Source organism: Protopterus annectens, chromosome 1.part1 (assembly GCF_019279795.1).
Source record: "Protopterus annectens isolate FY-2018-M chromosome 1.part1, PAN1.0, whole genome shotgun sequence".
Classification (NCBI taxonomy): Eukaryota; Metazoa; Chordata; order Ceratodontiformes; family Protopteridae; genus Protopterus; species Protopterus annectens.
Genome location: NC_056726.1, coordinates 1,357,339,920 through 1,357,367,684, shown reverse-complemented (window position 1 = coordinate 1,357,367,684; position 27,765 = coordinate 1,357,339,920). Strand labels below are relative to the sequence as shown.

The 27,765-nt window shown below is 43.7% G+C and overlaps 1 protein-coding gene across 1 annotated transcript in view; it reads right to left on the bottom strand.

Annotated features, from left to right (window-relative positions):
- SMAD4 (SMAD family member 4) overlaps window positions 1-27,765 on the bottom strand; it is a 2,088,766-nt gene that overhangs the window by 1,627,955 nt on the left and 433,046 nt on the right. Inside the window, exon 3 of the mRNA XM_044082137.1 lies at window positions 18,011-18,185. Coding sequence (XP_043938072.1) covers window positions 18,011-18,185 — 175 coding nt within the window. The remainder of the gene's footprint in view (window positions 1-18,010; window positions 18,186-27,765) is intronic.

Genomic DNA, 27,765 nt, shown 5'->3' with positions numbered 1-27,765 from the left:
GCCGAATTCCAAAGTCTAGGTCCGGCGTCGGTTGTTGTCGCTTTCTCTCCTGACGTCAGTGAGGCCGGAGTATACAAGACACAGCCGACGCCATGTTCCTCAGTCTTTCTTGCCCCAGATGTCAGGTGCCCCCAGAAGGAAGGCAATACATAAATTATGTTCATATGTATATACAAGCAATGCAATAAAACCCAAAATCAGTAGTTGCAAGCAAATAAACCATAGAAGGATAACCCATTCAGGTTGTATGAAGAGGGTGTTAGGCCCCATGCCTTTACCAAGTGGGGAAGGAGGGAGGGAAACCTGTACTGCAGCTGTATTAGCACTCGAACATCTACATTTATGGTAGGTACAAAACTGTACTATGTTCATCGTGCATACAGCTGCAGTAATCACAGATGGGTAGAGTCCCAAAGCTACGCACAGGGTGGTAGGTACTAGGAGGAACTGGGTTGAGCCAGAATGCCCTGCAACACAGCAGTGGCAAAGCCTGCTCTAGTTCTGGAATATAAAGGCAGGTGGTAGTGTTTTGTGAAGGTATGTACAGAACTCCAAGTGGCTGCTTCCAAAATATCTTTGGTAGGAACTCCTCTGAGGAAGGCTGTAGAGGTAGCTGTGGCCCTGGTGGAGTGTGATCTGATACCTGTAGGAACAGATTTCCCATGATAGGAATAACAAAAACGTATGCAGTGGCCTATCCACTTTGAAATAGTCTGCTTGGTAACTGGCTTCCCTTGAGCCCCTACAGCATAGGACACAAAGAGTTGTTCTGATTTCCTGAAGGACTTTGTTCTGTCCAAATAATAACGTAGCTGCCTATGGATGTCTAAAGAGTGTAGCAGCCTTTCCCCTTTGTTTTGAGGATTGGGGTAAAAGGTAGGTAGGTGTATGACTTGATTTAAAGCTACCCTGGATACCACTTTAGGCATAAATGACGGGTTGGTACGAAGGGAAACCCTGTCCTGATGGAAAATGAGAAAGGGCTGCACCGCCATGAGGGCCTGTAGATCCGAAACCCTACGAGCTGAAGTGATAGCCAGAAGGAAGGCTGTTTTCCAGGACAAATATAGCAAATCTGTTGAGGCAGCTGGTTCAAAAGGAGGCAATGTTAATTTTTCTAGTATGTAATTAAGATCCCAGGCTGGTATTGGTTGTTTCCTTGGTGGTCTTATATTCTTAGCCCCTCTGAGGAACTGCCGTAAGAGTGGGTGAGAAAATAAAGGAGGATCTGTGTTGAATTCTGCAGAAATGGCTGAGGCATGGATTTTTATGGAAGAAAATGATAGTCCACTGTTCAGCAGCTCAGCTACATACTGTAATACCTGAGGCAAGTTCAGTTTTCTAGGGTCCTGGCCTTTTTTCTCATTCCCAAAACCGCTTCCATTTTGCAGAGTAAGCTTTTCTAGTAGATGGCCTTCTGGCCTCCAAAATGACATCCTGCACCTCCTTGGAGAGTAAGGTCAGTTGTGGTGTAATTTTCCATGCAGCGAGATTGAGTGTTTTCAGCTGACTGTTAAGAGTTTTGTGCTGAGTCAGCAGAAGAGGCATTAGAGGCAGGGACCAGGGAGGAGTATGTGTTAGGCTCCTCAGGAGTGGGTACCAGTGTTGCCTTGGCCAATCTGGAGCAATCAGTAACATCTTCGGTCTGTCTGCTCTTGCTTTCAAAAGCACCTTGGGCAGAAGAGGCAGAGGTGGGAATGCGTAAACTGTCCATGTTGTCCAACTGAATGAAAGGGCGTCCACTCTCCAGGCCTTTGGATGAAAGGTCCTCGAACAAAACTTTTCCAATTGATGATTCCTGTGGGAGGCAAAAAGATCTATGTCTGGCCTCCCCCACGCTTGGATTACCTCTGTAAACACCTGAGGATGTAACTTCCATTCGTGTGGATCTGTCATATTTCTGCTTAGATTGTCTGCCAGTGTGTTTTCCAATCCTGGCAAGTACTGTGCTTGAAGTTCGATTTGCCATTCCAGAGCCAAGTTCCAAAGAGTCATGGCTAGTCTGCACAAGGGGTATGAATGTGTTCCTCCTTGTTTGTTTATGTACCACATTACTGTGGTGTTGTCTGTTCTTATCAGTAATTGTCCTGGATGCAGGAAGTCCTTGAAAGCTGTAATTGCATTTATTACTACTAGCATTTCTTTTTGATTGATGTGAAGGTGCTTTTCCTTTTGGGACCATTTGCCCTGAATGCACCTGTCCGTCATGTGCGCCCCCCAGGCGTAATCTGAGGCGTCTGTTGTGATGACTTGCTTTGCTTGAGGCTTGCAGAATGGGAGGCCTGTGTTTGCTTGACATGCTTGGGCCCACCATAGAAATTCCTTTTGCAAACATGGAATTATTGGTATTATTGTTTCCAAACTGTGACTGTGTTGAGACCATAGGTTTTTTAGGTACCACTGAAGTTTCCTCATATGCAGCTTTGCACATGGGATTAAATGAATGCAAGATGCCATGAAACCCAGAGCCTGCAGGATTTTCCTTGCAGTAAGCCTGGTACATTTTGCTAGTATTTTGAAGTACTGTGTTAGTTGCCCCTGTTTTTCTGGCGTAAGATAGGCCATCTGGGTGTTTGTGTCCAAGTTGGCACCCAGGAAAGTTATTTTCTGAGATGGAGTTAGCCTGGATTTCTCTTTGATGATTGTGTATCCCAGAGAATGCAGTAACCGTGTTACATATGCCAGATGTTCCAGAAGTATGTGCTTGCTGTCCGCTTGGATCAGGCAGTCGTCCAAATAAGGGTAAATTTGTATCCCTTGAAGTCTGCAGTAGGCAATCCCTGATACCAGGCACTTTGTGAATACTCTGGGCGCAGTAGATAAGCCAAAGGGCAATGCAGAGAATTGATAGTGGATTGAACCTGCAAGAAATCTGAGGTATCTTCTGCAGCTTTGTCTGATTGGGACATGCAGGTATGCCTCCTTGAGGTCCAGTGTTACCAGCCAAAACTCCTTGCCCAGCATGGGAAGAAGTTGCTGTAATGTGAGCATCTTGAATTTTGGTACGAGTAGAAATGTGTTTAGGATGGATAAGTCCAAAATGGGTCTCCAGTCGGTTCCTTTCCTTGGTACCAGAAAAAGTCTTGAATAAAAACCTTGACCTTGTTCGTGAGTAGGTACCTCTTGAATAGCTCTCATGCTTATGAGCTTTGAAATTTGTAGTTGTGCCTCTGCCCTTTGATTGTGTGGCAGGTTTGGCATGCCTCTCATTTTGGAAGAGTGTGGAATTGAAATTTGTAGCCTCTGTTTATAATGTCCAGGATCCATTTGTCTGTTGTGACAATATGCCAATTTCTTGCAAATAATGCTAGTTTTCCTCCCAAAGGTGCTGCCAGCTGAGACATGCTTGGCATGGAAATGAGGCAGTCATTGGGTTTGTTTCCTGTATTGTTGTGCACTGTCTTCGCCACCTCTTGGTGCTGGAGTTTGCCATTGTCGGCCTCTATATGATCCTTGTGATTGCCCTCTGCCCCTTGTGCGTCTGTATCTACCTCTTTGGGGCTTGTCAGTGGCTGGAAAGGACCAGTTTTTTGAAGGCCAATTTCTGCTAAAGCGTGGTGGTTGGACCTGTAAAAAAGCTTTGACAGTTTGCATAGATTTGGCTTTTTCTTCCATTTTCCGTAATATCTCCACAGCATTAGTACCAAACAGCACATCCTTTTGTAAAGGAGCATCTAGAAGTTTAGCTTTCACATGATCAGGCAAGTTTTGTTCCCTAAGCCAGGCATGTCTGCGAATGACTGATCCTGTAGCAGCCGCTCTACTTGAGGCCTCTAGGGCATCATAACCACATTGTAAGGTGTGTTTACCCACTTGCTCTGCACTATGCAGCATATCCTGCAACTCCTTAAAATCTGGTTGTTCAGGTTGAGACATTTTATTCCTTAATTGTGATAACAGGAACTGTTGATGTTTAAGCATATGAAACTGACAGTTTAAGGCCCTCATGGCTAGGGTGGCCGAGGTATATACCTTTTTTCCCCACCTTTCTAAAGATCTTGACTCTTTCGGCAGGAAGTGGATTCTTGGCAGTGGAGGCCTTAAATCCCTTGGGGCCCTGAGAAATGGTTTCAGGGTCAGCATTATGGCTTTTGAAGAGAAATTGGTGAGAGTTAGGTACTCTGTAGTACCTATCAGGTTTGACTGGTGCAGGAGGCAGAGAATCCGGGTTAAGGCAAGCCTCTGAATAAACATCATCAAGTATGTCCAAAACAGGAGGTATCGCCAGAGGTCTGTGTTGAGGTAACAAAAGAAATTCCCTAAGTCTTTTCTTGGAATCTGAAAAGTCTTGGCCTTCCCAATGGAAGTGTTCCCTCAAAGTGTGCAAGGTTTCCCCAAAGGAAAAATCCTCAGGAGGAGATGCAGAAGGAATGGACTGCTCTGCATCCGAATTCTCAAAAGGGGAATAAGAGTGTTCCTCTACATCAGAATGTTCTGATAAAATGGAGCCCTGATCAGAAGAGGGAGAATCTTCCTCCACTCTGGGTCTCTTGTCTGGAGGGGGTTGAGAACCCCTGATAAGAGTAATTAAATCCTCAGCCATTTTAAGCATCTGTTTTTTAGGCATGGGGCCTGGAGATGGGCCCTGTGCAACAAGCCTCTTGGGATGCCTGGCTGCTTTGGATTTAGTAAAGGCCTTAATAGGAAAAGAAGATGAGGGTCTAAAGACACCATGGGTGGAAGTGGACCTGTCCACATTAGTAGGCTCAACATTAGCAAAGGCTTCGGTGGTTGTAGTCTGGGAAAGGGCCGAGGTTCCAGCGGTCTCGGGTACAGGGGACACCGCCAAAGGAGTGTAGTCGGTAGTCAGGGACTGCAAAGGCGTCTCGCTGAGAACCGGACCACGTGTAGCCTGTTTTGGCGTGGTGTCGGCGGGGACCGCGGACCTCGCGTGTCGGTCCTTGTCCTTGCGTTTTTTGGACAAAACGGTAGTCGGAGTATCCGACGACATTTTATAATCAAAGGCTTTACCAAAATAGTGTTGGGCGAACTCCGCCCGACGCTTAATAGTGCGTTTATTGAAAGTAGCGCAAAAGCGACAGCCCGAGATGTCGTGGTCTGGGCCTAAACAAGGTATGCAGAGGGAATGGAAATCCTTACGCGGTATTTGCTTCCCACAAGAAATACAATTATTAACTTTTTCTGACATCGGTCTGAGGCAAGAAAAGTTTCCCCAACGGGGTACTTAGCTTTAATGAAGACTTCGGTTTTCAATACTTCCGTAATTCAGGAGCTGGCCGACTGGCACTTGCGAACTGCTAATGCTTCTGCTTCGGGCACCGCGCGGCAAAAAAGACTGAGGAACATGGCGTCGGCTGTGTCTTATATACTCCGGCCTCACTGACGTCAGGAGAGAAAGCGACAACAACCGACGCCAGACCTAGACTTTGGAATTTGGCCGACCGAGGGACCGCCTGACGGCAGAGAACCCATCTCTGATTACTGCAGCTGTATGCACGATGAACATCCAGTACTTTCCAGAAATTCCTGCAGCTCCTTCAGTGTTCCTGTAGGTCTTTTGGCAGCTTCTCTAACCAATTTCCTTCTCGTCTTTTCATCAATTTTGGAGGGACATCCAGTTCTTTGCAACATCACTGTTGTCCCATATTTTCTCCACTTTTTGATGACTATCTTCACTGTGTTGCATGGTATATCCAATGCTGTGGAAATGTTTTGTACCCTTCTCCTGACTGATACCTGTCAACAATGAGATCTCTTTGACGCTTTGTAAGCTCTCTGCAAACCATGGCTTTTGCTGTAGCAGGCAACTGAGCAAATGTCAAGAAAATCCTATTAGGACAGCTGAACTTTATTTAGGGTTAATCAGAGTCTCTTTAATTGATGGCAAGTGTGTACCCAAGAAGACTGAATGTTGTAATTAAATCAAAAGGTGCTTCAACAAAGTATTAGCTTAAGGGTGTGCACACTTGTGCAACCAGCTTATTGTACTTTTTATTTTTTTATATTTTTCCCCTAACAGATTTGTTTGTTTTTCAGTTGAACTGTACACATTTTAGGTCACAATAAAGGTGGGAAAACTTTTGAAATGATTTATTGTGGTCTCATTTTTTATATCACAAAAACCTGGCATTTTAACAGGGGTGTGGACACTTTTTATATTCACAGTACCTCTCAATTGTCCAGATTTTTGCAGAATGTCCATCATTTGCTTCATGTTTTTTGTCTGTTCCTCAAAAAATTTGTGGTCTTCTGGATTTTTGTGGCAAATCAGTGAGGGCTGAATTCAATGTACAATAACGGGGATTTGAGTTTCAAACTTCATATCCTTCAGAAAATGCATGTTAACAGAAAACATTTTACTCTAGTAACTTTCTAAGCTTATAAGAGCAATATTTAAAATTTATACCTATTTTTGGGGCTTTGTCCAGATGTTTTGTGTCAAGAGGTTGAGAGCGATGTACGCAAGATGGTCAGAAATTTGTATTTTTGCCTGAAAAGGATCCTTGGAACATTTGAAATCAGACCTGGGTTTACCTTATTTCTTTTTTGAAAATGTATTTCCTTTCTGTTGAGGTTTTTAAGACTTGTGAAAAAATTGTCCAGACTTGGAGGAATAGTGCTTTTGAAACTTATGGATGGAGGAAAACAGCCGTTTAAAACCTTGTATTATTACTTCCCTACACACACACTAATATGCAACATCTTCTCTTTACTACTACAATCCTCCTATTTCTCTCTGCTCTAACCTTTTATCACTCCTAACTTTCTCACCCACATACATGTTCCCCTACCACCTGCACCTATGACGCTCTTCCAACAACTTCCTGCACCTATGACACTTTTCCAACAACTTCCTCCTTTATCTCCCAATTCTCTTCAACTTCTCTACCACCTATCTTCATAAACTAACTATACTTCAGAAGCTCCCAACTACCTGCAAATCCAAGCCAAAATTACACAAACATCTCTTACCTATTACTCCCTTTCACACTTGTCACCAATAAATTACATCACTCTGGAGACCCACCCCAACCCAGACCCCCCTTTCCTCTCCCCACAGCCACATACCCCACAAGCCTCTCTCCACCTTCCCCTCTCCTCAAATTTCTCACCATCCCCATCCTCATAGTCAAAACACATCTCTACATAAACACCTAACTATATATTCACTAAATATCCAAAGCCTAACTAACAAAATCACTGAGCTGCACACCTGGACAGCCCACATCACCCCTCACATTCTTTCCTTATCTGAAACTTGGCTAAAGCCACACATCACTAACAGTGAAATACTCCCAACCTGGCTATAACATCTACCATTCTGACAGATTCCCAAAAAAAGGGGGTGGCGTAGCCATCCTCTACTCCAACGGCCTAAACCTCTCACCTGTCACCATCCCTATTCCTGACTTCCACCCTGCTGAACTTATCCTAAATTGCCACCAAAACCCACACAAGAAATTTGCTATTGTTTATATCTATATCCCCCTGGAAATAATTTACCCATCCTAGAAAATATCCTATCCTGATTTTCCCACAACATACCTTATGAAACCCTCATCCTAAGAGATGTCAATATAGACTGGTCCAAACTTACAAATGACTCACCACAATTCAGTATCAACCTACAGGGTTTCCATCAGCTGATAACATCCTCCACCCACCTCCATAAAAACTCATCATCCAGCTCCACCATTGACTGGATTCTCACTAACTCCCCCCACCACTACCATAGCACCACTACCCTACCAGACTCCCTAAATGATCATCTCCCCAACTCTATCTTAAGACACTCCACCCAAACCCCACCTTTACAGAGACTGTCATAAACTCTCTAACTTTAATATCTCCCTATTCAACTACATGCTATTTACTACTGACTGGTTAATCCTTAGGCAAATCCCTCTCGATGATGCAGTTAGTAAGTTCAATAGCATTTTCCTGAATACCCTCAACTCACTTGCTCCCTTCAGGAAAATTAAAATAAAATCAAATTATGCTCCCTGGCTTTCCAAGAACACTAAATCCCTTATACAAAAAAGAGATGATGCTTAGAAAGCCTGGGTTAAAACAAAAGAACTTCGCCTGCTACATAATTACAGAAAACTACAAAATCTTGTTACAAAACAAATTAATAAGGACAAAAAGTCCTACTATAACTCTGCACAACTCAATAGCAAATCCAACCCTTGTAAGTTTTGGTCTACTCTTAAAATATTCTTTCTCCAAGTTGTCCCTCCAACCCTCCCCCTTACCCTAATAAATCTCCTCAGGAAACCGCTACCTTACTCAATAAACACTTTATTGACACAATCCAAAAACGCACACCCTCCAATTCTAACACTACCACTCCCCCCAACCCCTTCCAACACACTCAACAAAAACCTTTTCTCCTTTCACCCTGTTCCCACTTTGTACATTAAATCTCTTCTGAAGCTCAAACCCTGCTCTCCTTCAACTGACTACCTACCTTCTACCTTCCTCAAACTTGCTGAATCTATAGCCTATCCTGTATCTATTGTTATCAATAGATCAATTCAAGAAGCTACTGTCCCTACCCTATAGAAATATTTCTTCACTATCTCCCTGCATAAAGGAGGAAACTCAACTGACCCATCTAACTACCATCCCATCACCATCCTGTCCCCCCTCTCTAACATACTCGAAAAATGCATTCACTCACAGCTTCTCAACTACCCTCTCCAGCATAACCTTCTCACTTGCACTAAGCATGGTTTCCAGCCTAACCACAGCAGAACTACTGCCCTCCAACCGTTCACTCATGCTATCGTCAAGGCCCAAGATAATCAACTCACATCTCGTCTCTTCCTTGACCTTTCCAAAGCTTTCAACACTGTCTCTCACCCCATACTCTTATCTAAACTTGCAAATGTGAACTTATCTGCTACCTCCCTTGCCTGCTTCTCTAGCTATCTCTCCAGTACGCCACAATCTGTCAGATGGCTCTCATGCTGCTCTCCCTTCATTCCAGTCCCAACCAGAGTATAGAATAGTTGTGGAAGAACTTACCATAACCTTAGATGTCCTTCTCTTCCATGCTGCAGTATTCATAAACGTAGGGAGATTGCTGCCTGCAGTGCTGACATCCAGCCAGTATACCAAAGTCTTGCCTCAGGAGTGTACGTGTGACATCCTGCGCCAGGGCCATAAAGAGACGTAGGGTATAAAAGGGACGTCTGCACGTACACTCTTCAGAATGGACTGCCGCATACAGTAGTACTCTTGGAGGTTTAAGGAGGGTCAAGGTTGGTAGACCCTACAGACTCACATGTGTACTAGAATAAGGGTACTTGGTAAGCTGAGATTAGTGAAGAAGTCAAAAGGAAGGCAAGATGACAATGTGCCCACAGGCAAGCAAGCTATAATAGACAGGTGAGCAACAGGGGGCAGGAAGGGAGGGATTGAATACTGCAACATGGAAGAGAAGGACATCTAAGGTTATGTACGTTTTTACACAACTATTCTATGTCCTCCTATTCACATGTTGCAGTATTCATAACCGTAGGGAGAGTGCCAAAGCATTTAGGTATGAACCTGGGAGGAGGACTGGGGACCTTGGTCAATGAGACCCTGAAGAATGAACCTGGTGAACCCAGATCTAGCCCTAGAGGCTAGGTCCACCTTGTAATGTTTGGTAAAGGTGTGTACTGGTGCCCAAGTGGCAGCTTCTAGAACTGAGGCAAAGTCAACCCCATTGGACAAAGCAGCTGAGGAAGCAGCTGCCCTGGTGGAGTGCGATTTGACATGGTCCTGTAAGGTTTTACCATGAGCGGAATAACACATTCCAATGGATTTTGAGATCCATGCGGAAATGATTTGTTTGGTGACTGCCTTCCCTAGAGCCCTAGGATGTAAGGAAATGAAAGCGGATCAGATTTTCTAATAGGATTTTGTCTTGTCTAAGTAATACATCAGTTGCCTGTGTACATCTAGACAGTGCAGTGTCCTCTCAGAGGCATTTTGGGGGTTAGGGTAAAAAACGGGAAGCTTGATGGTTTGGTTTAATGAAAGTTCATTAACCACCTAGGCATGAAGAAGGGATTAGTCCTGAGGGCAACTCTGTCCTTGTGGAAAATGAGGTAAGGAGGGATGACCATAAGGGCTTGTATCTCTGACACTCTCCTGGCAGAGGTAAGGGCCACTAGTAGGACCGTTTTAAGGGTGCACAGTTTTAGGGTTACTGAATGTGCTGGTTCAAAAGGTGGGAGTGTTAATTTTTCTAATACAAAATTCAGGTCCCATGGTGGAAGGATAGGCTTTCCGGGGGGCCTGATATGAAGAACTCCTTTCAGAAACACCTTGGCCTCCAATCTGGAAGCCAGCGGTGGTAACATGGGCAAACAGGCAGAGATGGCAGATAAATGGACTTAGACTGATGAGTAGGTTAGTCCTGAGTGAAGGAGCCCACACAAATAGGAAAGGACCAAGGGAACAGGAATAGTCATAGGGTCCTATCTTTTCCTCTGACACCACCTGGATAATCTTTTCCATTTAGAAATGTAATTTCTCCTGGTGCTAGGTTTCTTGGGCTCCTGCAGGACATTGAGTATGTCCTCTGACTTTAGGTGCCCAAAGGGGATTAGTACCCTATCACCCATAAGGTCAGCTTTAAGTTGTTCACCTGAGGGTGTAATAGGGATCCCCTGTTCTGTGTGAGCAAGTCTATTTGGCAGGGTAACCTGTGGCGATTGCCCTTGGCTAGTAGACAGAGAAAGAGAAACCAATGCTGTCTTGGCCAGTAGGGGTTCACCAACAGGACATTTGGGTTGTCCTCCTGGATTTTGAGGACAACTTTCTGAATCAGTGTGAAAGGTGGGAAGGCATAGAAATGCACGCCCCCCCCCCCAAGGAAAGGAGAAGGCGCCCACTTTCCAAGTTTGTGGAAGCAGGACGCTTGTGCAAAATTTGGGCATCTGTTTGTTCTGGGAGGAGGCAAACAGATCTACTTGTGGAATACCCCACCTGTGTATAAGATGTAGGAATACGTCTCTGTGAAGCATCTATTCGAGAGAGGGAGCTGAAGTTCTACTTAGTCTGTCATGACATTCTGTGTAGAGGGAATATAAACTGTTAGTAGATGGATGTTAAGAGTTGTTGCTAAAGTCCAGATTTTGATGGCTAAGCTGCAAAGGGGGTAGGATCTTGTCGCCCCCCCCCCCCCCCGTTTATGTACCACGACAGTCATGCTGTCTGTGATCACTTTGAGAGTCCCTGGAAGTAGGGCTGTTTTGAAAGTTTGTAGAGCTAGGTGGAGTGCCCTCATTTCTTTGACACAGATGTGGTCCTTCAGTCTTAGTGTGGGCCATTTCCCCTGCACCGTGCTCTGCCTTAGGTTCATCTGTAGCACTGCACTCTAACTCAAGTCTGATGAGTCTGTGGTGAATTCTTGCTGATGGGCAGGTACCTGTATTAGGATTCCCTGGTCGTGATGGATGGCAGAGATCCACCACTGGATTTCTCTCTTCACACATTGGAGAAGGGGAAGAGGAGTGAACAGGGGATGGGTATTCTGGCTCCATAAGTTCTTCAAGATCCACTAGATCTTTCTCATGTGGAGTCTTGTGAGGGACAACATGGGTATTAGGGAAGCCATGTGTCCTAGCATCCTTAGGAATTCTCGTGCTGGCAATGAAGTGAAATTGGCGAGTTTGTTGAAGTATGTGCCAAGATCCAGGGTTCTTGTTCTGGGATAAAGACTTTCATTAGGTCTGTTCTGATTCTGCATCCCAAGAAAACCATGTCTTGTGTGGGTTGCAGATGAGACTTTTCGTTGTTTACAGTGAACCCTAGATGGGTCAAGATGTAGATCACCTGTCTTAGGTGCTCTTGGAGGACTTGGTGTTCTTGATGAAGAACCATCAGGTCCATCTAGGTATGGGTATATCTGTATACCTGTGTTCTACAGTGAGCAATGAAAGGCGCTAGACATTGTGAACACTCAAGGGCCTGTGGAGAGTGCAAAGGGCAAGACAGAAAACTGAAAATGCCAGGAACCTACTGCAAAGCAAAGGAATTTCCTGTAGTCTGGGAGGATATGTATGTGGATGTAGGCATCCTTCAAATCTATGGCTACCATGAAGGCCTGAGTGGGAATGAGTGGCAGGAACAAAGGTATGGTGATCATTTTGAAGGTGGGTACCTTGAGAAACAGGTTTAGGAAAGATAAATCCAGAATTGGTCTCCATGGACTGTCTTTCCTTGGTACCAGAAGCATTCTTAAATAAAATCCTTTGTTTCTTGGGATGGGTGCTATTTGTTCTATGGTGCCTTGTGCCAGAAGTTGTAGAATGATAGTGAGGAAGAGGTGGACTTGGTTTGCTGGTGGTTGAGGAATTCCCTGGAAGGGGGGGGGGTAGCATAAAGTAACCCCTTTGAATGATGGAAAGTACCCATTTTTCTGTTGTAATCTTCCACCAGGAGGGCAGGGAGAGGGTGAAGCGAAGGGACAATGGGATGTTTTGATTTTCCAAAGTTAAGTCACAGAGGAGGTGGTCTGCCTTGATCAGACTGTCTCTGAAAGGGGGGAGTGGCAGGAGTGGAGGGAAATCTGGGGGCAAAGGTTTTCCTTGGCTGCCTGAGTCCCTTTGTCTGAGGAGCCATGTGGGAGGATTGCCTCCTGACAAAGGAAGTTGTGGGTAGTTTCTGTGGTATCTGGGAATAGGAGATACCAGCAAGTGTTTCAGGTTTTGCAGTTCTTTTCCCTTCTCTTGAAGGGATTTAAGAAGTTCAGCTGAGGCCTGGCCAAACAGGAGTTTATTGTCCAGGGGACATCCAGAAGTTTTGTTTGTACATCTAAGGGTAGAGGCTGAAGTCTTAGCCAGGAGTATCGCCTTAGAACTGAGCCAGAAGCAGCTGATTTGGATAATGCTTCCACAGCATCGTAACTGCACTTGAAGTGCCTAGTTACTTGGGATGCTGTTGAGAGTAGGTTGTTCATCTGAGTTTTAATATTGGATTAGGGTGCCTCTGAAAGTAGGGTAGAAGCCTTGGCAAGTGTGTCCAGGACATACTTAGCCATGTGGGTTTGGTAGTTCAAGGCTCTTATAGCAAGACTAGAATAGATATACACCTTTTTCCCTAGACTATCCATAAATTTACCATCTATCAGTAAGATAGAAGGCAGTAGAAGGCAATTGTCTGGATGTTTTATCTGCAGAGACTGCAACAACAGCAGGGTCTGCTGGTGGGTTTCTAAAAAGGAACTGTGGGACCTTATAAAAATGGTCAGGACATTTAGAGGCTGGGGCTGTGAGCCTGGTGCCTGAGAGGCAGCTAAAAAAGCATCCTGGAAGGCAGGGAGCAAGGGAGGCACAGCTGAAGGGGATGGCTGCTCCATTTGAAGCAAGTCACAATACGTTTTCTTACTGAGACCTCTGAGGCCTGCCACTTAAACTGTTCCCTCATGAGGGAGATGGTATCACCAAAGGTGAATTCTTCCCCAGGAGACTCTGCGGTGATGGGATCCTCTTCCTCTGGGGTAATGAAATCCTTGGGTGAATCAATTTTGAGATTCATAGGTCACAGAATCTTCATCTGAGGAGAGATCCTCCTCTGATGCAAGTGAAGGGGGCCCTGTAGAAGAAACAGTAGATTGTTGTTGTCTCTGTAGGGCCTGGAATGCCTTAAACAGGCTCTGAGAAAAAAGCTTCCCATCCTGGGACAGGATTCGTTTGTGTGTTTTACTTTCGTTTTTCTCTTCATGGGGGATAGATGGTAGAGAAAGAGAGGGAGCTGATGTCTGGGTTGATGGAAGAGCAAGAGCAGGGCCCTCTGACTGAGTCTTGGTTCTCCTCTGCCATCAGGATCTGATGACTGGTTTGCCTCACCGGACATACTCGGTGTTTCTGGAAGCTGTACTAGTAAGGAAACAGATTTCTTCAGACCTCTGTTTCCTTACTAGGCCCAGAACCATGATGGAAGCTGGACTAGAAAGGAAAGAGAGGTCTGAAGAGATCCTGGGCTTTCATCAGTCTCAAGAATCTCCCCTGACACGCAGAATGGGAATCAGGCCTGGTTTTCTTGGCCTTCTTCCATGGAGGCTCTTCGGATTGGTCTGCTCCTGTCTCCATACCAAGCACAAGATGTTGGAGCCTCTGATTTTCCAAGTCAGGTTTAAGCGCCACCAGACAGCTGCAAAAAGTTTTTGGGACGAATGATTTGCAAATGGAGCAGGACGTATAATCGTGGGCCTCGCCTAAACAGAATACGCACTTATCGTGCAAGCCCTTGTGAGGAAATTGTCTCCCACAAGCACACTTCCCCTTCCTAGTGGACATGTATGTATTGGCAATAACCAAAAAGGATAATGAAAACCCCCACAGGGTACTTATATGTAGCAGTCATTTGTAGCGGTCATCTGAATTAGCAATCTGCTTCCCGAACTGATGAACAGGAGTCTGACGTTCACTGCGGCAGAAAAATTCTGAAGAGGGTACATGCAGATGTCACTTTCATACCCAACATCGCTTTATGGCCCTGGCACACAATGTCACACGTACCCTCCTGAAGCAAGACTTTGGTATACTGGCCAGATGTCGACGCTGCAGGCAGCAACCTCCCTATGGTTATGATATGAATACTGCAACATGTGAACAAAAGGACATCACAAGGTTTCATCTTGGGTCCCCCTGCTGGTTAACATCATCACTATTGAACTTTATATGTCTTGTAAACAATCCTCCCTCATCCAATACGCTGACGACTTAACTCTCAGCTCCATCTGCAGTAGTATCTCTGAACTCCATACCCTAACCCAACACACCCTTCTATCCACTGAAAAGTGGTTGTCTGACAATCTACTCATCTTTAACCCTAAAAAGACCAAACTCTTACTCTTTCTCCCCCATTCTCTTTCTCACCATAAATCTACCTTTGCTATTACATCCTCCAACAATACAATCATTAAATCTGAAACCCCCACAAAACTCCTAGGAGTCATCATTGATGAACATAAATTCAAACTACACATACTCCAATGCATAAAAGAAAACACACCAGAAACTAGGTCTGCTATACCGCAACTTCTAATGCTAGACTCTCCCTAGCACAGGTGCTCCTCCTCCCCTTCCCTCCTATATGCTGCCCCAGTTCTAACCAACATTCAGGCAACAACCTTTAACAAACTTCAACAAATATATCATAAAATAGCCAGATATATTACAAACTCTCCATACAACTCACACCACTGCCTGGCCCTAAACTCTCTCCAATGGCTTGAACTCCCTCAACAACTCCTTCTACCACAATTTCAAATGTTATACTCTATTCTATGCAAACCTTCTTCCTGTCCCGCTCTCTCATCCATGGTCTCCACCTATTTCCCACCTCGGAACCTCCGCACCTCTAACCAGAAACTTCTAGTTATCTACCAACCAAACAAAAATGTAGGCAAACTTCTATATAAATGCTCTGTAGCCTAAGCTTGGAACCAACTTCCCTTAGACATACGTTCCATTACCCACCCATCACACTTTAAAAAAGAACTCAAACTAAACATCTACTTAACACCAAGACTTGCCCATGTCATGGCCCAATCTAACACCCCATACCCCTGTATATTTATCTAAAATAATCTTTCCTCATTCACCTAGTAGCCTACTTGGTGGTTACCTGCTAAATCCAATCAAGAATACCAGCAATACTGAAGGATTTAATTCTTATGTAAATCTATATCTATCTTTGAAAAACATTGTGTGTGTATATTGCATGTGCATGCTTTCTACTTTGTATCTCTGACCTGTCGTATTTCAAATTTATGTAATTCTTTGATTGTGAAATTTTTATATACTGTAAATTATTTATAACTGGAGCTTTTCTCCTCAGGTCTCCACTGAAAACGGGCCACAAGCCCAGTTGGACCAACCCAGTTTACAACTGTCAATAAATAAATAAATGTTTCTTCTAGTTTCTGGAAAATCTCAGCAGAAGAGGAACCAAACAGGTTACCTTTATCCAAAGGTACATCGAAAGTAGCTTTGATTTTACATCATCAGGTAAAGAGAAAGTAGCCAGACCCAGGCATACTTTTTGAGGATACATCCAGAAAGCAAGTGCTCTGAAAGAAGCATCAACAGTGTCAAGACTATACTTGACAGAATTCCTTGTCACTTGAAAGGCTGAATTAAACATTTCCTGGAGAAAGAACTTTGTGTCCGAGTCAGTATGTTATAAATACATTTAAACACATTATCGAATATAGAAAGCATATATGTGGTCACGAGTCTAGTAATTAACGGCATGTAAAGACACGGTAAGAAAATCTACACATTTGCTACCCGATCTGTCCACAGCCCTGCTATCTTTGTCATATGGTAAGGTGTGGATTTGGAAGTTTTATCTGATTCTACATAAACCAGTAAATGGTTAGTAGTAGTAGTACCCTACCCCCCAAGTATATATAAGCATCAGCAACATGGTAAAACGTGTCTGTTTTAAGAGTAGGCTACTGGGATTCAGGCATAGAAGCACATAAGATATTTTCCAAAGCCGCTAGCACAGGTAGGACAGAAGGTTTCGATGCACCCATAAGCAAAAGTTCATAATACCCTTTCTAGGAATCAGATACCTGCTTATCCTTCCATTTAAGGTTTTCCATCATCTTATAAATAGCATTACCAAAAGTGCATCATAAGGCAAGCATCATCCACTTCCAGATTCACTGCTACAACAGAATAGTTTGTGAAGAATTGCTTTTATGAGAAATGGCAACAGAGGAAATGGGAAACTGTTACGGGCAACACAGCCAAAGGGCTTTAAAAAGACCTTGAGGAAAATGAACCACTCCTGTGAAGAGTTTCTAGGGGATGGAACAAGTACAACCTCCAAAGAAAGACTGAGAAGGACCCTGTATGCACTTCCATTAAAGACCACAGGATGTCTTCTCAGGCAAGGATTTGTGGGATTCCCCTAGTTCCCTCACAGCAGATCAGCTTTGGATCTCCCTTCATGACGGAGTTGGCAATCTTTTCAGCCCAGACATGCAGACACCATAAGACATGTCAGCCTGCCTGGGAATCCTGACAGTGGGAACAGGACTGACAGTCAGGAGGTCTGAGGGCTGATCAACTGACTCAGACATGCAACTCTGACTTACTAAAGGATGAAGACTTATCAGGTAATTGTCTCTTCTTTTAACTTCTTAAATTTCTTTCTAGGCCTTTTCCTTAGATTTCTTTCCAGAGTCATGGGGTCATCCAAAGCAGATGACTCAAAGGCCAGTTTAGTGTGCCAATGCTTGAAAACTTTTGTTTTACATATAAAGTTTAAATGAACCTGAACAGCTGCAAACAAGCCTTGGGTATGAAAGACTGTCAGATGGAACACACTTTCTGGTTATGCTCATGGTCTAATGCAAAAAAGAAGGCACTTCAACGCTTATCGTTACAAGGGACTGGTTTGACTGCAGTTGTCTTTCCCTTTCTTAGACACCATCTAAAAGAAAACTATCCTACACAGAAAAGAAAAAGAGGAAGGGCCCCCAATGGGGTACCTATCAGCCCACAAGTTTTGAAGCCACAACAGGCTGTACGGCTGACGAACATTAATGCAGATAAACTCTTCCTTCACAGAATGGCAGCAAGTAAGTTCTGAAGATTTGTGGGACCATACATTTCTAAAATACACTAGCATACAGTCTTGTGCATGGGTCAGACATATGGTACATGACGAAGGGGCCTAAGCTTTTGTAGACTGACCAGACAAACTGTATCCTGGAGCAAAATACATTCCACAAGTCAAAAACACTGCAACAGTCATCTAATGAAGTACATCTGCTATTTTACCAGAAGAGTGCTGAAATCCAGCAATGAACTAAAAATTAGCTGTCAGTGAATACAGCAAACATAAAACCTAAATGAGATACTACAGTTAGCACAGGAAGAAAAAGTCCATCCCAATTTAACCATTATAAATCCAAATACTAACTCTGCAGTCACAGTCTTACTACAATTTGAATAATCCAATACCAGTATTAAATATTGAGGATTTATCTTTAAATATGGCCCAATCTAATAAAATATTTAATGCTTACCAATGCCAGGTGAAACTACACGTTCATAATGATAGGGGTTCACACAGACACTGTCACACTTAAGATCGAAAGCATACTGACAGTATTTCACATGTTTTAGTTCATTTTTGTGAAGATCAGGCCACCTCCACAAACGAGCATAAATTACATGTGGGAAACCTTTGCGCCCAGCCACCTAGAAAGCAAAAAAAAAAAAAAAATCAAAGCAAAACTGCACAGCACAAACACAAATGAAGACTATCTCAACACCCTAAAATGTTTACTGTCATACCCTGCAATCAAGCAACAACTGCAATTTTTTTTTCATTTTTACCTGAAAATTATTTCTAGTGCATCAAAAAAAAAAAAAACCCCCCACACACAGCAGTGTCAGATAAACGAACACAATATGATTTTTTAACACGTATCTATGTTTATAGCATTTCTATAGCAAAAAAAAAAAAAAGTTTTCAGACTATAAGTTAAACATACATCTTTAAATAAAAATGTCTAGAAAATACAGCTCTAAAATAATACATTTCTGATCTTTACTTTTGGAAAATGAACAAGCTTATTCTGAAAATAATAGTTATGTACTTACCATAAAAATAGATCCACATTGTCAGTCTCCATCTGGTTCAACCTGTGGGTTATCAGATCAGACACTGGTCAAATCCTAAAGACTTCAACTCGCTGAGCTCCACCTCCCCTGCCCACAGCCTCCCACTTCCCAACAGTCACTTCAGGTCGAATATGTACCATCTTAATCTAGCATCAAAACAAAATTTCTCAAATAAAGGAAAGAAATCCACTCTTACAAAAAGAGATGTGCTAAAATGGCGTAGGCAGAAGTGGCGGGAAGATTGAACCAGACTGAGACAGACAACACAGATCTATCGTTGTAGTAAGTACATAACTTTCATATCCAATGGTGTTTTCTCTGTTTGGCTTAATATTCAGAAGCAAGGTTGAGCCAACGGAAGCCCTGGACCTAGACTAAATGTCCAGCTTGTAATGAGAAACAAACGTGTGATGGCCAACCCAAGTAGCTGCTGCACAGACCCCATCTAAGGAAGTTCTGGAAAAGAAAGACGTAGAAGTAAAGTACAGTTGTGTACACTTAACATAAATGTAGATGTTAGAGTGTATTCACTGTTGCAGTCATTGCATTTGGGTAATCTGCTGGCAGGTTGCCCTCAGTCGGCCTGATTAAAAAAGTCTTGGGTCCTGCATTGGTTGCTGTCCCTTCTTCCATGACGTCAGGTCGTCAGGGGTATAAAACATGCAGCCGAGGCTATATATAATTTAAAACACAAAAAATACACAAACAAAAGCAAATACACCAAAAAGGCTTTTAAGCATAATAAAAGAAAGGAGAGGTATAGCAAGAGAAAAACAGGGGGCTGGAGAGTGGGTAACCAGGACTGCAACAGTGAATACACTCGAACATCTACATTTATGGTAAGTACACACAACTGTACTATGTTCTTCGTGTTTCACTGTTGCAGTCATTACATCTGGGTAGAATCCCAAAGCTATGGTTGGGAGGAAAGATTTATACAGCATTAGGAGCAGCTATAAGGCCCTGCAGGACAGCAGTGGAAAATCCAGCTCTGGATTTAGAGAAGAGAGGTAAATGGTAATTGTTTGGTGAACGTATGAACTGAGCTCCAGGTAGCAGCTTCTAGGATGTCTCTGGTAGGAACCCCTCTGAGAAAGGCTGCAGAAGTAGATGCAGCCCTGGTGGAATGAGATCTGATCCCCTTGGGGACTGGTTTACCATGGTGCATATAGCAGAAACGAATACAATGGCTTATCCATTTTGAAATAGTCTGCTTTGAAATAGCCTTTCCCTCTGTCCCTGCAGCAAATGCCACCAGCAATTGTTCGGATTTTCTTAGAGATTTTGTCCTGTTTAAGTAGAATTTTAGTTGTCTGTGTACATCCAATGAATGCAGAATCCGCTCAACCTTGTTCTGTGAATTTGGGAAGAAAGTTGACAGATGAATGGTCTGATTAAGGGCCACACTAGATACCACTTTAGGCATAAAGGATGGATTAGTCCTGAGGGCCACCCTGTCCGGGTAAAAAATAATGAAAGGCTCCACTGCCATAAGAGCCTGTAGTTCTGAAATCCTTCTAGCTGAAGTGACTGCTAAAAGAAAAGCTGTTTTCCAAGAGAGAAATTTTAGGTCCGCAGTAGCAGCTGGCTCAACAGGAGGTAGAGTGAGTTTTTCCAAAACAAAACTGAGGTCCCACGCAGGAGTTGGTGCTCTCCTGGGAGATCTTAACTTTTTGGCCCCTCTGAGGTACTGCTTTAGCAGAGGATGAGAAAAGGGGGAGGCTCTGTATTGTAATGAGATGAAATGGCAGAGGCATGGATTTTTATGAAAGAAAAAGATAGGCCCTTGTGAAGCATCTCAGTTAAGTATTGCAGAATCTGAGAAATATTTGGCATTGCTGTGCTTATTCCTTGAGCTTGGTTCCAGGCACAGAATCGTTTTCCATTTGTCAGCATAAGATTTTCTAGTACTAGGCCTTCTAGCCTCCAAAATGACATCCATCACAGGTTTGCTGAGAGATGTAACTGGTGAAATTAGTTCATTAGCCATGCTGCAAGATTCAAAGTTTATAGGTTCATAGGTTCATACTAGGCTATCTGCCCTGGGGCAATTATAAGCCTAGCCCGATTCTGTATGTCTTACGCCACCCCTTGATTTGAGTATACTGTGCCCTTTTTAAGGTTTAGTTTACTGTGCCTCTGTCTAATAGTGACACGGGAGTAATCCCTGGGACAAACCTACGATCCCCCATCCACTTATCGAGATTCTTCTTGAAGAGATTCAGTGAGGTGCTCTGCCTCACATGAACTGGAATTCTATTCCAGAGCGAAGGGAGCCTCTGGGTTATGAACCTGTCCCTCCAGCAAGTTCTATTTATTTCTGTGCTGAGGTTCAAGTCCCTCGGCGTGTGGCTCTAAGGGATTTAGATTTACTGAGGTGGAGCATGTCCATTAATTCTGGATTTGACATAGCTTTGTATGTCAGGCATAGATCGCCTCAAAGTAGGCGGTATGCAACTGAGTAGAGCTGGAGTTTTTTTTAACCGAGCAGCATATGGCATCTGTTTGAGACCCTTGATCCTCTTGGTGAGATACTTTTGGGGTCTTTCCAATTGCTGCAGGTGTCGGGTAAGGTACATCCCAAAAGGGGCATTGTATTCTATGATGGGCCTGATGAGGGATGAATAAAGGGGCACGATTACCTCTCTTGATGTAGATGTGAAACCCTTCGTGATGAAGTGGGCTATGTAGAAGGTCTTTCTAACCACTTTGGCAATGTGGTTTTCAAAGGAGAGATTGCTATCAACTTGGGTCCTCAGGTCCCTAATAACTTTCTCTGTACTTAATGGGTTTCCGCCTATGTGGTAATTTGTGGGCAGATTGTTTTTGCCAAAGGGTATGACTATACATTTTTTGGCATTTAGCTTTAAACCATGGCGCTGGCACCAGTTATCTGTCTCTGTGAGACCTTTTTGAAGGATGTTTGTGTCAGCTGGAGAGTTGATTATGGCGCCCAGTTTGCAGTCGTCTGCGAACTTGGTGAGCCATAGTCCTCCCACGTTTGCCTGTACCTCGGAAAAGTATATACCGAACAAGAATGTTCCCAGGACAGAACCCTGTGGGACGCCACTTGTGACCGGTTTCGAGTCTGACATGGCTCCAGCAACTCTCACTCTGTGGGTTCTGTCTTTGAGCCAGTTTGCGACCCATCTTGTGACATAGGGGTTTATATTTAAGCTGGATAGCTTATCTATGATGCCCGAGTGGGGTATTGTGTCAAATGCCTTTGCAAGGTCCAGATAGGCTGTGTGGACTACCTTCCCTTCATCTACGGCTTTGGTGACTGTTTCAAAGAAGTCAACCAGGTTCAAAAGGCAGGATCTGCCCTTGACAAAGCCGAACTGGGTAGGATCTATTTTATTTTTATTTATTTATTTTATATTTGTTGACCGGGCTAGTCTAGCTGGATACATATCCTTTTTCAGTAGAGGCTCGGGGAGAAAAGCTCCAATTATGATAAGATCACTACATACAATAGCTAGAATAAAAAAAACAAGCTTAAAAAATACATTTTGAAGCACAAAATGATTGTAAGGAGAGTACAAGCAATTTGAGTGAATCAAAGTTACAAAGTCTCGGTATAGGTTTAAACAGCAATTAAGCAATGAGTTATAAGGTACAATCAGCACAAGTTCATACAATTTTTGACAAGAAAAGCAAATTAGCATGAAAAGCCAATTGACATTCACTTAGTCAAAGAGGGAGAAGAGAAGTAGGCTGGAAGATATAACTAGAGAAGAGTTAGCTTGTAATAGTTAGAACTATGGAGGGGCAGTAGCCCAGGAGGTAGGGGAAAAAGGGGCAGAGAAAGGAGAATAAGAATATTTAGTCAGGCATTGAGCAGGGACATAGCCAATGTATTTTTAGGTGATCTTTGAGGTGTTTCTTAAAGAGTGGAGTAGATGAAAGAGAGGTCAGTGTTGTAGGAAGGTTGTTCCAGATTTTGCCCACCACATTGGTAAAGAGTGAGTCCCCAGCTTTGTTATTAGATTTAATGTTGGCAATTAGTAACTTGCTAGCTGAGCGTTATAAGATTTTATATGGGGAGATCAGGTTAGAGAGGAGAGGAGTGTTAGTAGGGTGGTACAGAATTTTTGTGTGATTACAAGTTGATTATATCGTAGTTGGTTTTGTAGTTCTAACCATTTGAGTTGTTTGAGGTTGAGACAGTGGTGGGTTCTATAGGGAGAGCCAGTAGCAAATCTAACTATATTATTATAGCTAGATTCAAGCTTGGTAAGATTGTGTTTAGATAGATTGGTATAAATGGCAGAAGCATAGAATAGGGTAGAAGTAAGATGAGCCTGGGCAGTGGAAGTTCTAGCCAGTTGTGTAAGGAAGGGTTTGATTCTATACAGAGAGCCTAGTTTTTTATTGATATTAGTATTATTGATCTGGTCATCAAAGCTGAGGTTGTGACCAATGGTTATACCCAGAAGGCGTGCAGTAGGATCAGGGGAGATACAAGTTCCATTATAGGAGTTAATAGTGAAGTGGATCTGTGGCGATTTTTGAGTGGGAGTGAAGAGTAATAGTTTGGTTTTCTTGGGGTTGAGGAGGAGACAATGATCAGTGAACCATTTTTCTACAGAATTAAATACCATTTGAGTAAGGGTTTGGAGAGAGGATGAGGACTTGGCAGTACAGATTAGAGTAGAGTCATCAGCGTATTGTATGCAAGTGACTTGTGGAACAATAGTGTAGAGATTGTTAATAAAGATAGAAAAAAGAAGAGGGCCTAGGATAGAGCCTTGAAGGACTCCAGTGTTCACAGGGAGGGGTGTGGAAAAATTGTTGTCCCAGAGAACTGCTTGATGTCGGTTATCTAGATAGGATTTAAACCAAAGAATAGCTTGTGGGTCAAGAGACTGGGCTTTTAGAGTACTGATAAGTATGCTATGGTTGACCATATCAAAAGCTTTTGATAGGTCTATAAACAGAGCAGATGAAAAAGAGAGTTGTTGTTTCGATTTCTGTTAATAGTCTGTAAAGCTTAGTAGGGCAGTAGTGGTGCTATGAAAGGGTCTGAAGCCATGCTGACAGTTAACAAGTAAGTTGTTATGGAGCAGGTGTTGGAGTAGTTGATGGTGGATACATCTTTCCATTATTTTGGCTAATGGAGAGAGTAGAGCAATTGGATGGTAGTTGGAAATGTCAGTGGATTTACCTCCTTTATGCAAAGGGATTATACGGGATACTTTCCATATGGAAGGGATGGTACCTTCTGTGATTGTTCTGCTTATAAGGATGGATATTGGATAAGCTAAGGGTTTGGCAGCTACTTGAAGGTATTCTGCTGGGAGGTTATCTGCAGAGGGAGTACAAGGTTTGAGTTTCTGAAGGAGTTTACAGATAAAGGAAGTTGTAACTGGTTGTAACTGTAAGAGGGGAATAGAACTGTTTGTATTCTGTAAAGGAGAGGGGGTAGTGGGATCTAGTGTCTGTAGGTCCACAATGTCTTTGTTTATGAGCTCCATGATGATCCTCTCCATAGCCTTGCAGACTAAGCTAGTCAGGCTTATGGGGCGATAGTTTCCAGGGTCTGTAGAGGCTCCACCTTTGTGGAGTGGGACCACTGTTGCTGTACGCCATTCTGTGGGCACATATCCTGTAGTGAGGCTGAGATTGTATAGCTGTTTTATTTGAGGGATTAGTTCCTCTTGTAGTTCATGTAGGACGCAACCTGGGACGCCATCTGGTCCCATGGAAGCAGTGTTTTTTGCTTTGGAGAGGGCAGCCTTCACCTGAGCATCTGAGATGTTTGGGAGGCAGCCCTCTGCCGATAGATACTTGCTCTTTTGGGGGAGGGGTGGAGCAGTTTGCACTGAACCTGTCTGCCAGGAGATTGGCGATGTCTGTGGGTGCAGTGTATTTTTGTCATTTAGAATCAACTCAGAACAAGTCTGGGAGTTGCATCCCAGGTTTCTAACATAACTGAAAAAGCCTTATGATTGTCTTTGGTGTCCTGTGCAATTTTTCTCTCGAAGCTGGCCTTGGAGGATTTTATGAGGATCGTAATTTTTGCTAGTACTGATCAGAGATGCCTTCCCTATTAGGGATTTTGCTCCATCATGTAGTAGCTTCCTCCTTCTGTTGTACAGTTTATTTATGGCAGGGTCCACCAGACTGGACGCCTGCCTTTGGATGATTGGGTCTTGGTTTTGTTTGGGATAGCATGATCCATGCATTCCTGGAGATGTCCGTAGAATGCATTTATATAGGATTCTGCAGTTTGGGCTGTAGTTTCCACTGGCCCTGGGGCCTTGAAGGATTCCACTTCGGTTTTGAGAAGTGAGAAGTTCGCTTTTGAGAAGTTTTTCACTGTGGTTTTCTGGGCTGGGGGTGGGGTCGGGATGTGGACATCCAGTGAAATTAATTTATGGTCTGATCTTACCAATGAGGGATATACATCCCCTCTTGTGGGAGTGGTGACTAGTTGTTCCATAGCATTTGAGTTTATAATTTCCAGGTATCTTTGGGCTAAGGTGCTGGGGCTTGAGTAGTGCTCAAAGTCAATGTTTGAGTAGTTGAAGTCGCCCAATATAATGGTGTTCGGAGAGATCTTCATGTTCTCCAATGTTTTCAGGAAAGCCGAATGGGATTCCTGACTTTGAGAGGGTGGTCTGTAGGATGCTATAAACTGAAAAGCAGTCTTGCCCACTGTTAGTTGCACATGGATGGTCTCCGATACTTTGGAGCTGAGTGTGCAGAATTTCATAGTTCTGCTGAGACAGTAGGTAAGGTGTCTGAGGCAGGTACCACGTAGGAAGGTGTGACATACTGCGCAGGAGCAGGTACCAGTGTTGGAGAGGCCAGTCTGGAGCAATCAGAATCATTTTTGGTTTTTCCAGTCTGACTTTTAGTAAGACCTTTGAGAGCAAAGGCAGAGGGGGAAAGGCATAAACTGATAGTTTTTTCCAGCTGAAGGATAGAGCATCCCACTTTCCAAGATATTTTGTGATGAATTCTTGTGCAGAATTTGTCCAACTGATAGCTTTGGGGTGAGGCAAAAAGATCTATGTCTGGGCTCCCCCACCTGCTTGTCAACATGCTGAAGATTTGTGGATCCAGTTTCCATGCGTGTGGGTCCATAAGATTTCTGCTTAGTTCGTCTGCCAGAGTATTTTGCTTTCCTGGCAGGAATTGAGCTTGTAGATGTATTTGATAATTCAAGGCTGTGTTCCACAATGCCATGGATAGTCTGCAAAGGGGGTAGGAATGTGTACCCCCCTGCTTGTTTATGTACCACATGACTGTGGTTTTGTCTGTCTATCAGTAGTTGTCCTGGACGAAGATAGTCCTTGAAGGCTGTCAGAGCATTCTGTACAGCTAGCATCTCTTTCTGATTGATATGTAGGTGCATTTGATTTGGGCTCCATTGGCCCTGAATGCATCTCCCTGCCAGATGGGCCCCCCCAAGCATAGTCTGATTAATCTGTAGTCAGGGTTTGGACGGCAAGGGGTGAAATGAATGACAATCCCTTGTTTTGGTGGCAGGCCTCTGCCCACCATAGGAACTCTACTTGCAGGCAAGGAATGATAGGAAAAAGAAGTTATGTTCTTACCATAACGTTCCATGTGGAGTGTTCATCTCGCCTTTGTTCTTACACACGGGTTCGGAGCCAATCCTCGGCTCCGAGTCGGCCGCATAGCAAAGCTCTGCATCTTAGAGAAACTCAAGACCAGGCTATATCCCACAATCCTCCCTGCCATTACCCAGATCTAGTTTGCAAGTAAACCAGACCAACCAAAACCTCAGGTGCTAAGGCTACACACTGCCACAGAACTCAGAGACACTCTCTCACTTAACAAATTAACTAAGGGTAGTGAAATATACCCCATGAGGCAAGAAACAATATACCCGGAAGGGGTTAAGGCATTTCGACCAGACTCTAGTCCTACTCGTTCTTCCAAACACGTGAGGGAGGGAAGGGAGGGAATGTAAGAATAAAGGCGAGATGAACACTCCACATGGAACGTTATGGTAAGAACATAACTTCTTTATGTGAGAGTGTTCAATCTCGCCGTTTGTTCTTACACACGGTAGCGTCCTAGCTCCGTCACCCCAAGTGACTCATGGAAGAACGTTCCTAAGCACAGTGGAACCAAAAGATGTCCTGTCTTTGGAGGCTTTGTCAACCCTATAATGAGCAATGAAAGTATGTGGTTTAGACCACGTGGCTGCTGCACAAATCGTGTCCAAAGGCAGACGAGCTGCATGAGCCAAAGAAGTGGAAACGGATCTGGTAGAATGGCCCTTAGGTTTGGCAGGCAAGGCCTGATTCGACTTAGAATATACAAAGGCTATACAATCAGTAAGCCATTTAGATAGTGTACGTTTTGTAACTGCCATGCCCTTTTTATTGTCTGCAAACGCGACAAAAAGCTGATCTGTTTTCCTGTAATCATTAGTCCTATCCAAATAAAATCTTAGTTGTCTGTGGACATCCAACTTGTGCAGCATATACTCCAACTTGCTGGTATGGTTCTTGAAAAAGGTAGGGAGTTCTATGGACTGGTTAATATTCGTGACAGAACATACCTTAGGAAGGAAAGACAGATTTGTTCGCAAGGAGACTCTATCTGGGTGGAAAATTAAGTAAGGCGGTCTGACTGATAGTGCTTGCAGCTCTGAAACTCTTCGAGCTGAAGTAACAGCTACGAGAAAAAGTGTCTTCCACGACAAGAACTTCAGGGGGCAAGATGAGGCTGGTTCAAAGGGTGGCAACATTAGTTGTGACAATAATAAATTTAAATTCCATGGGAATAAAGGCTCTCTGACGGGCGGTCGAAGATGGAAGGATCCTTTCATAAAAGCCTTACAAAGCCTGTGGGACATAATAGGAGAACCGTCCTCACCAACATGGTAGTCGGATATGGCCGCCAACTGTACTCTTAGTGTGGAAGTAGAGGCTCCTTTGTGAAAAAGGATAGATAGAAATTCTAGAACTTTATGTAAAGGAGCTACTAGGGGGTCCAAGTGTTGGCTAGATGCCCAGTATACAAAGCGTTTCCATTTACTCCTGTAGAGTTTTGTAGTGGAAGCTTTATGAGAGGCAACCAGAATGCGTTGAACTGCCGGAGAAAGTAGATCAGACCTGGCTAGTGGCTAGGCAGGGAAGTGGAGCAGCCAAGCTGCTAGCTTGATGGATAG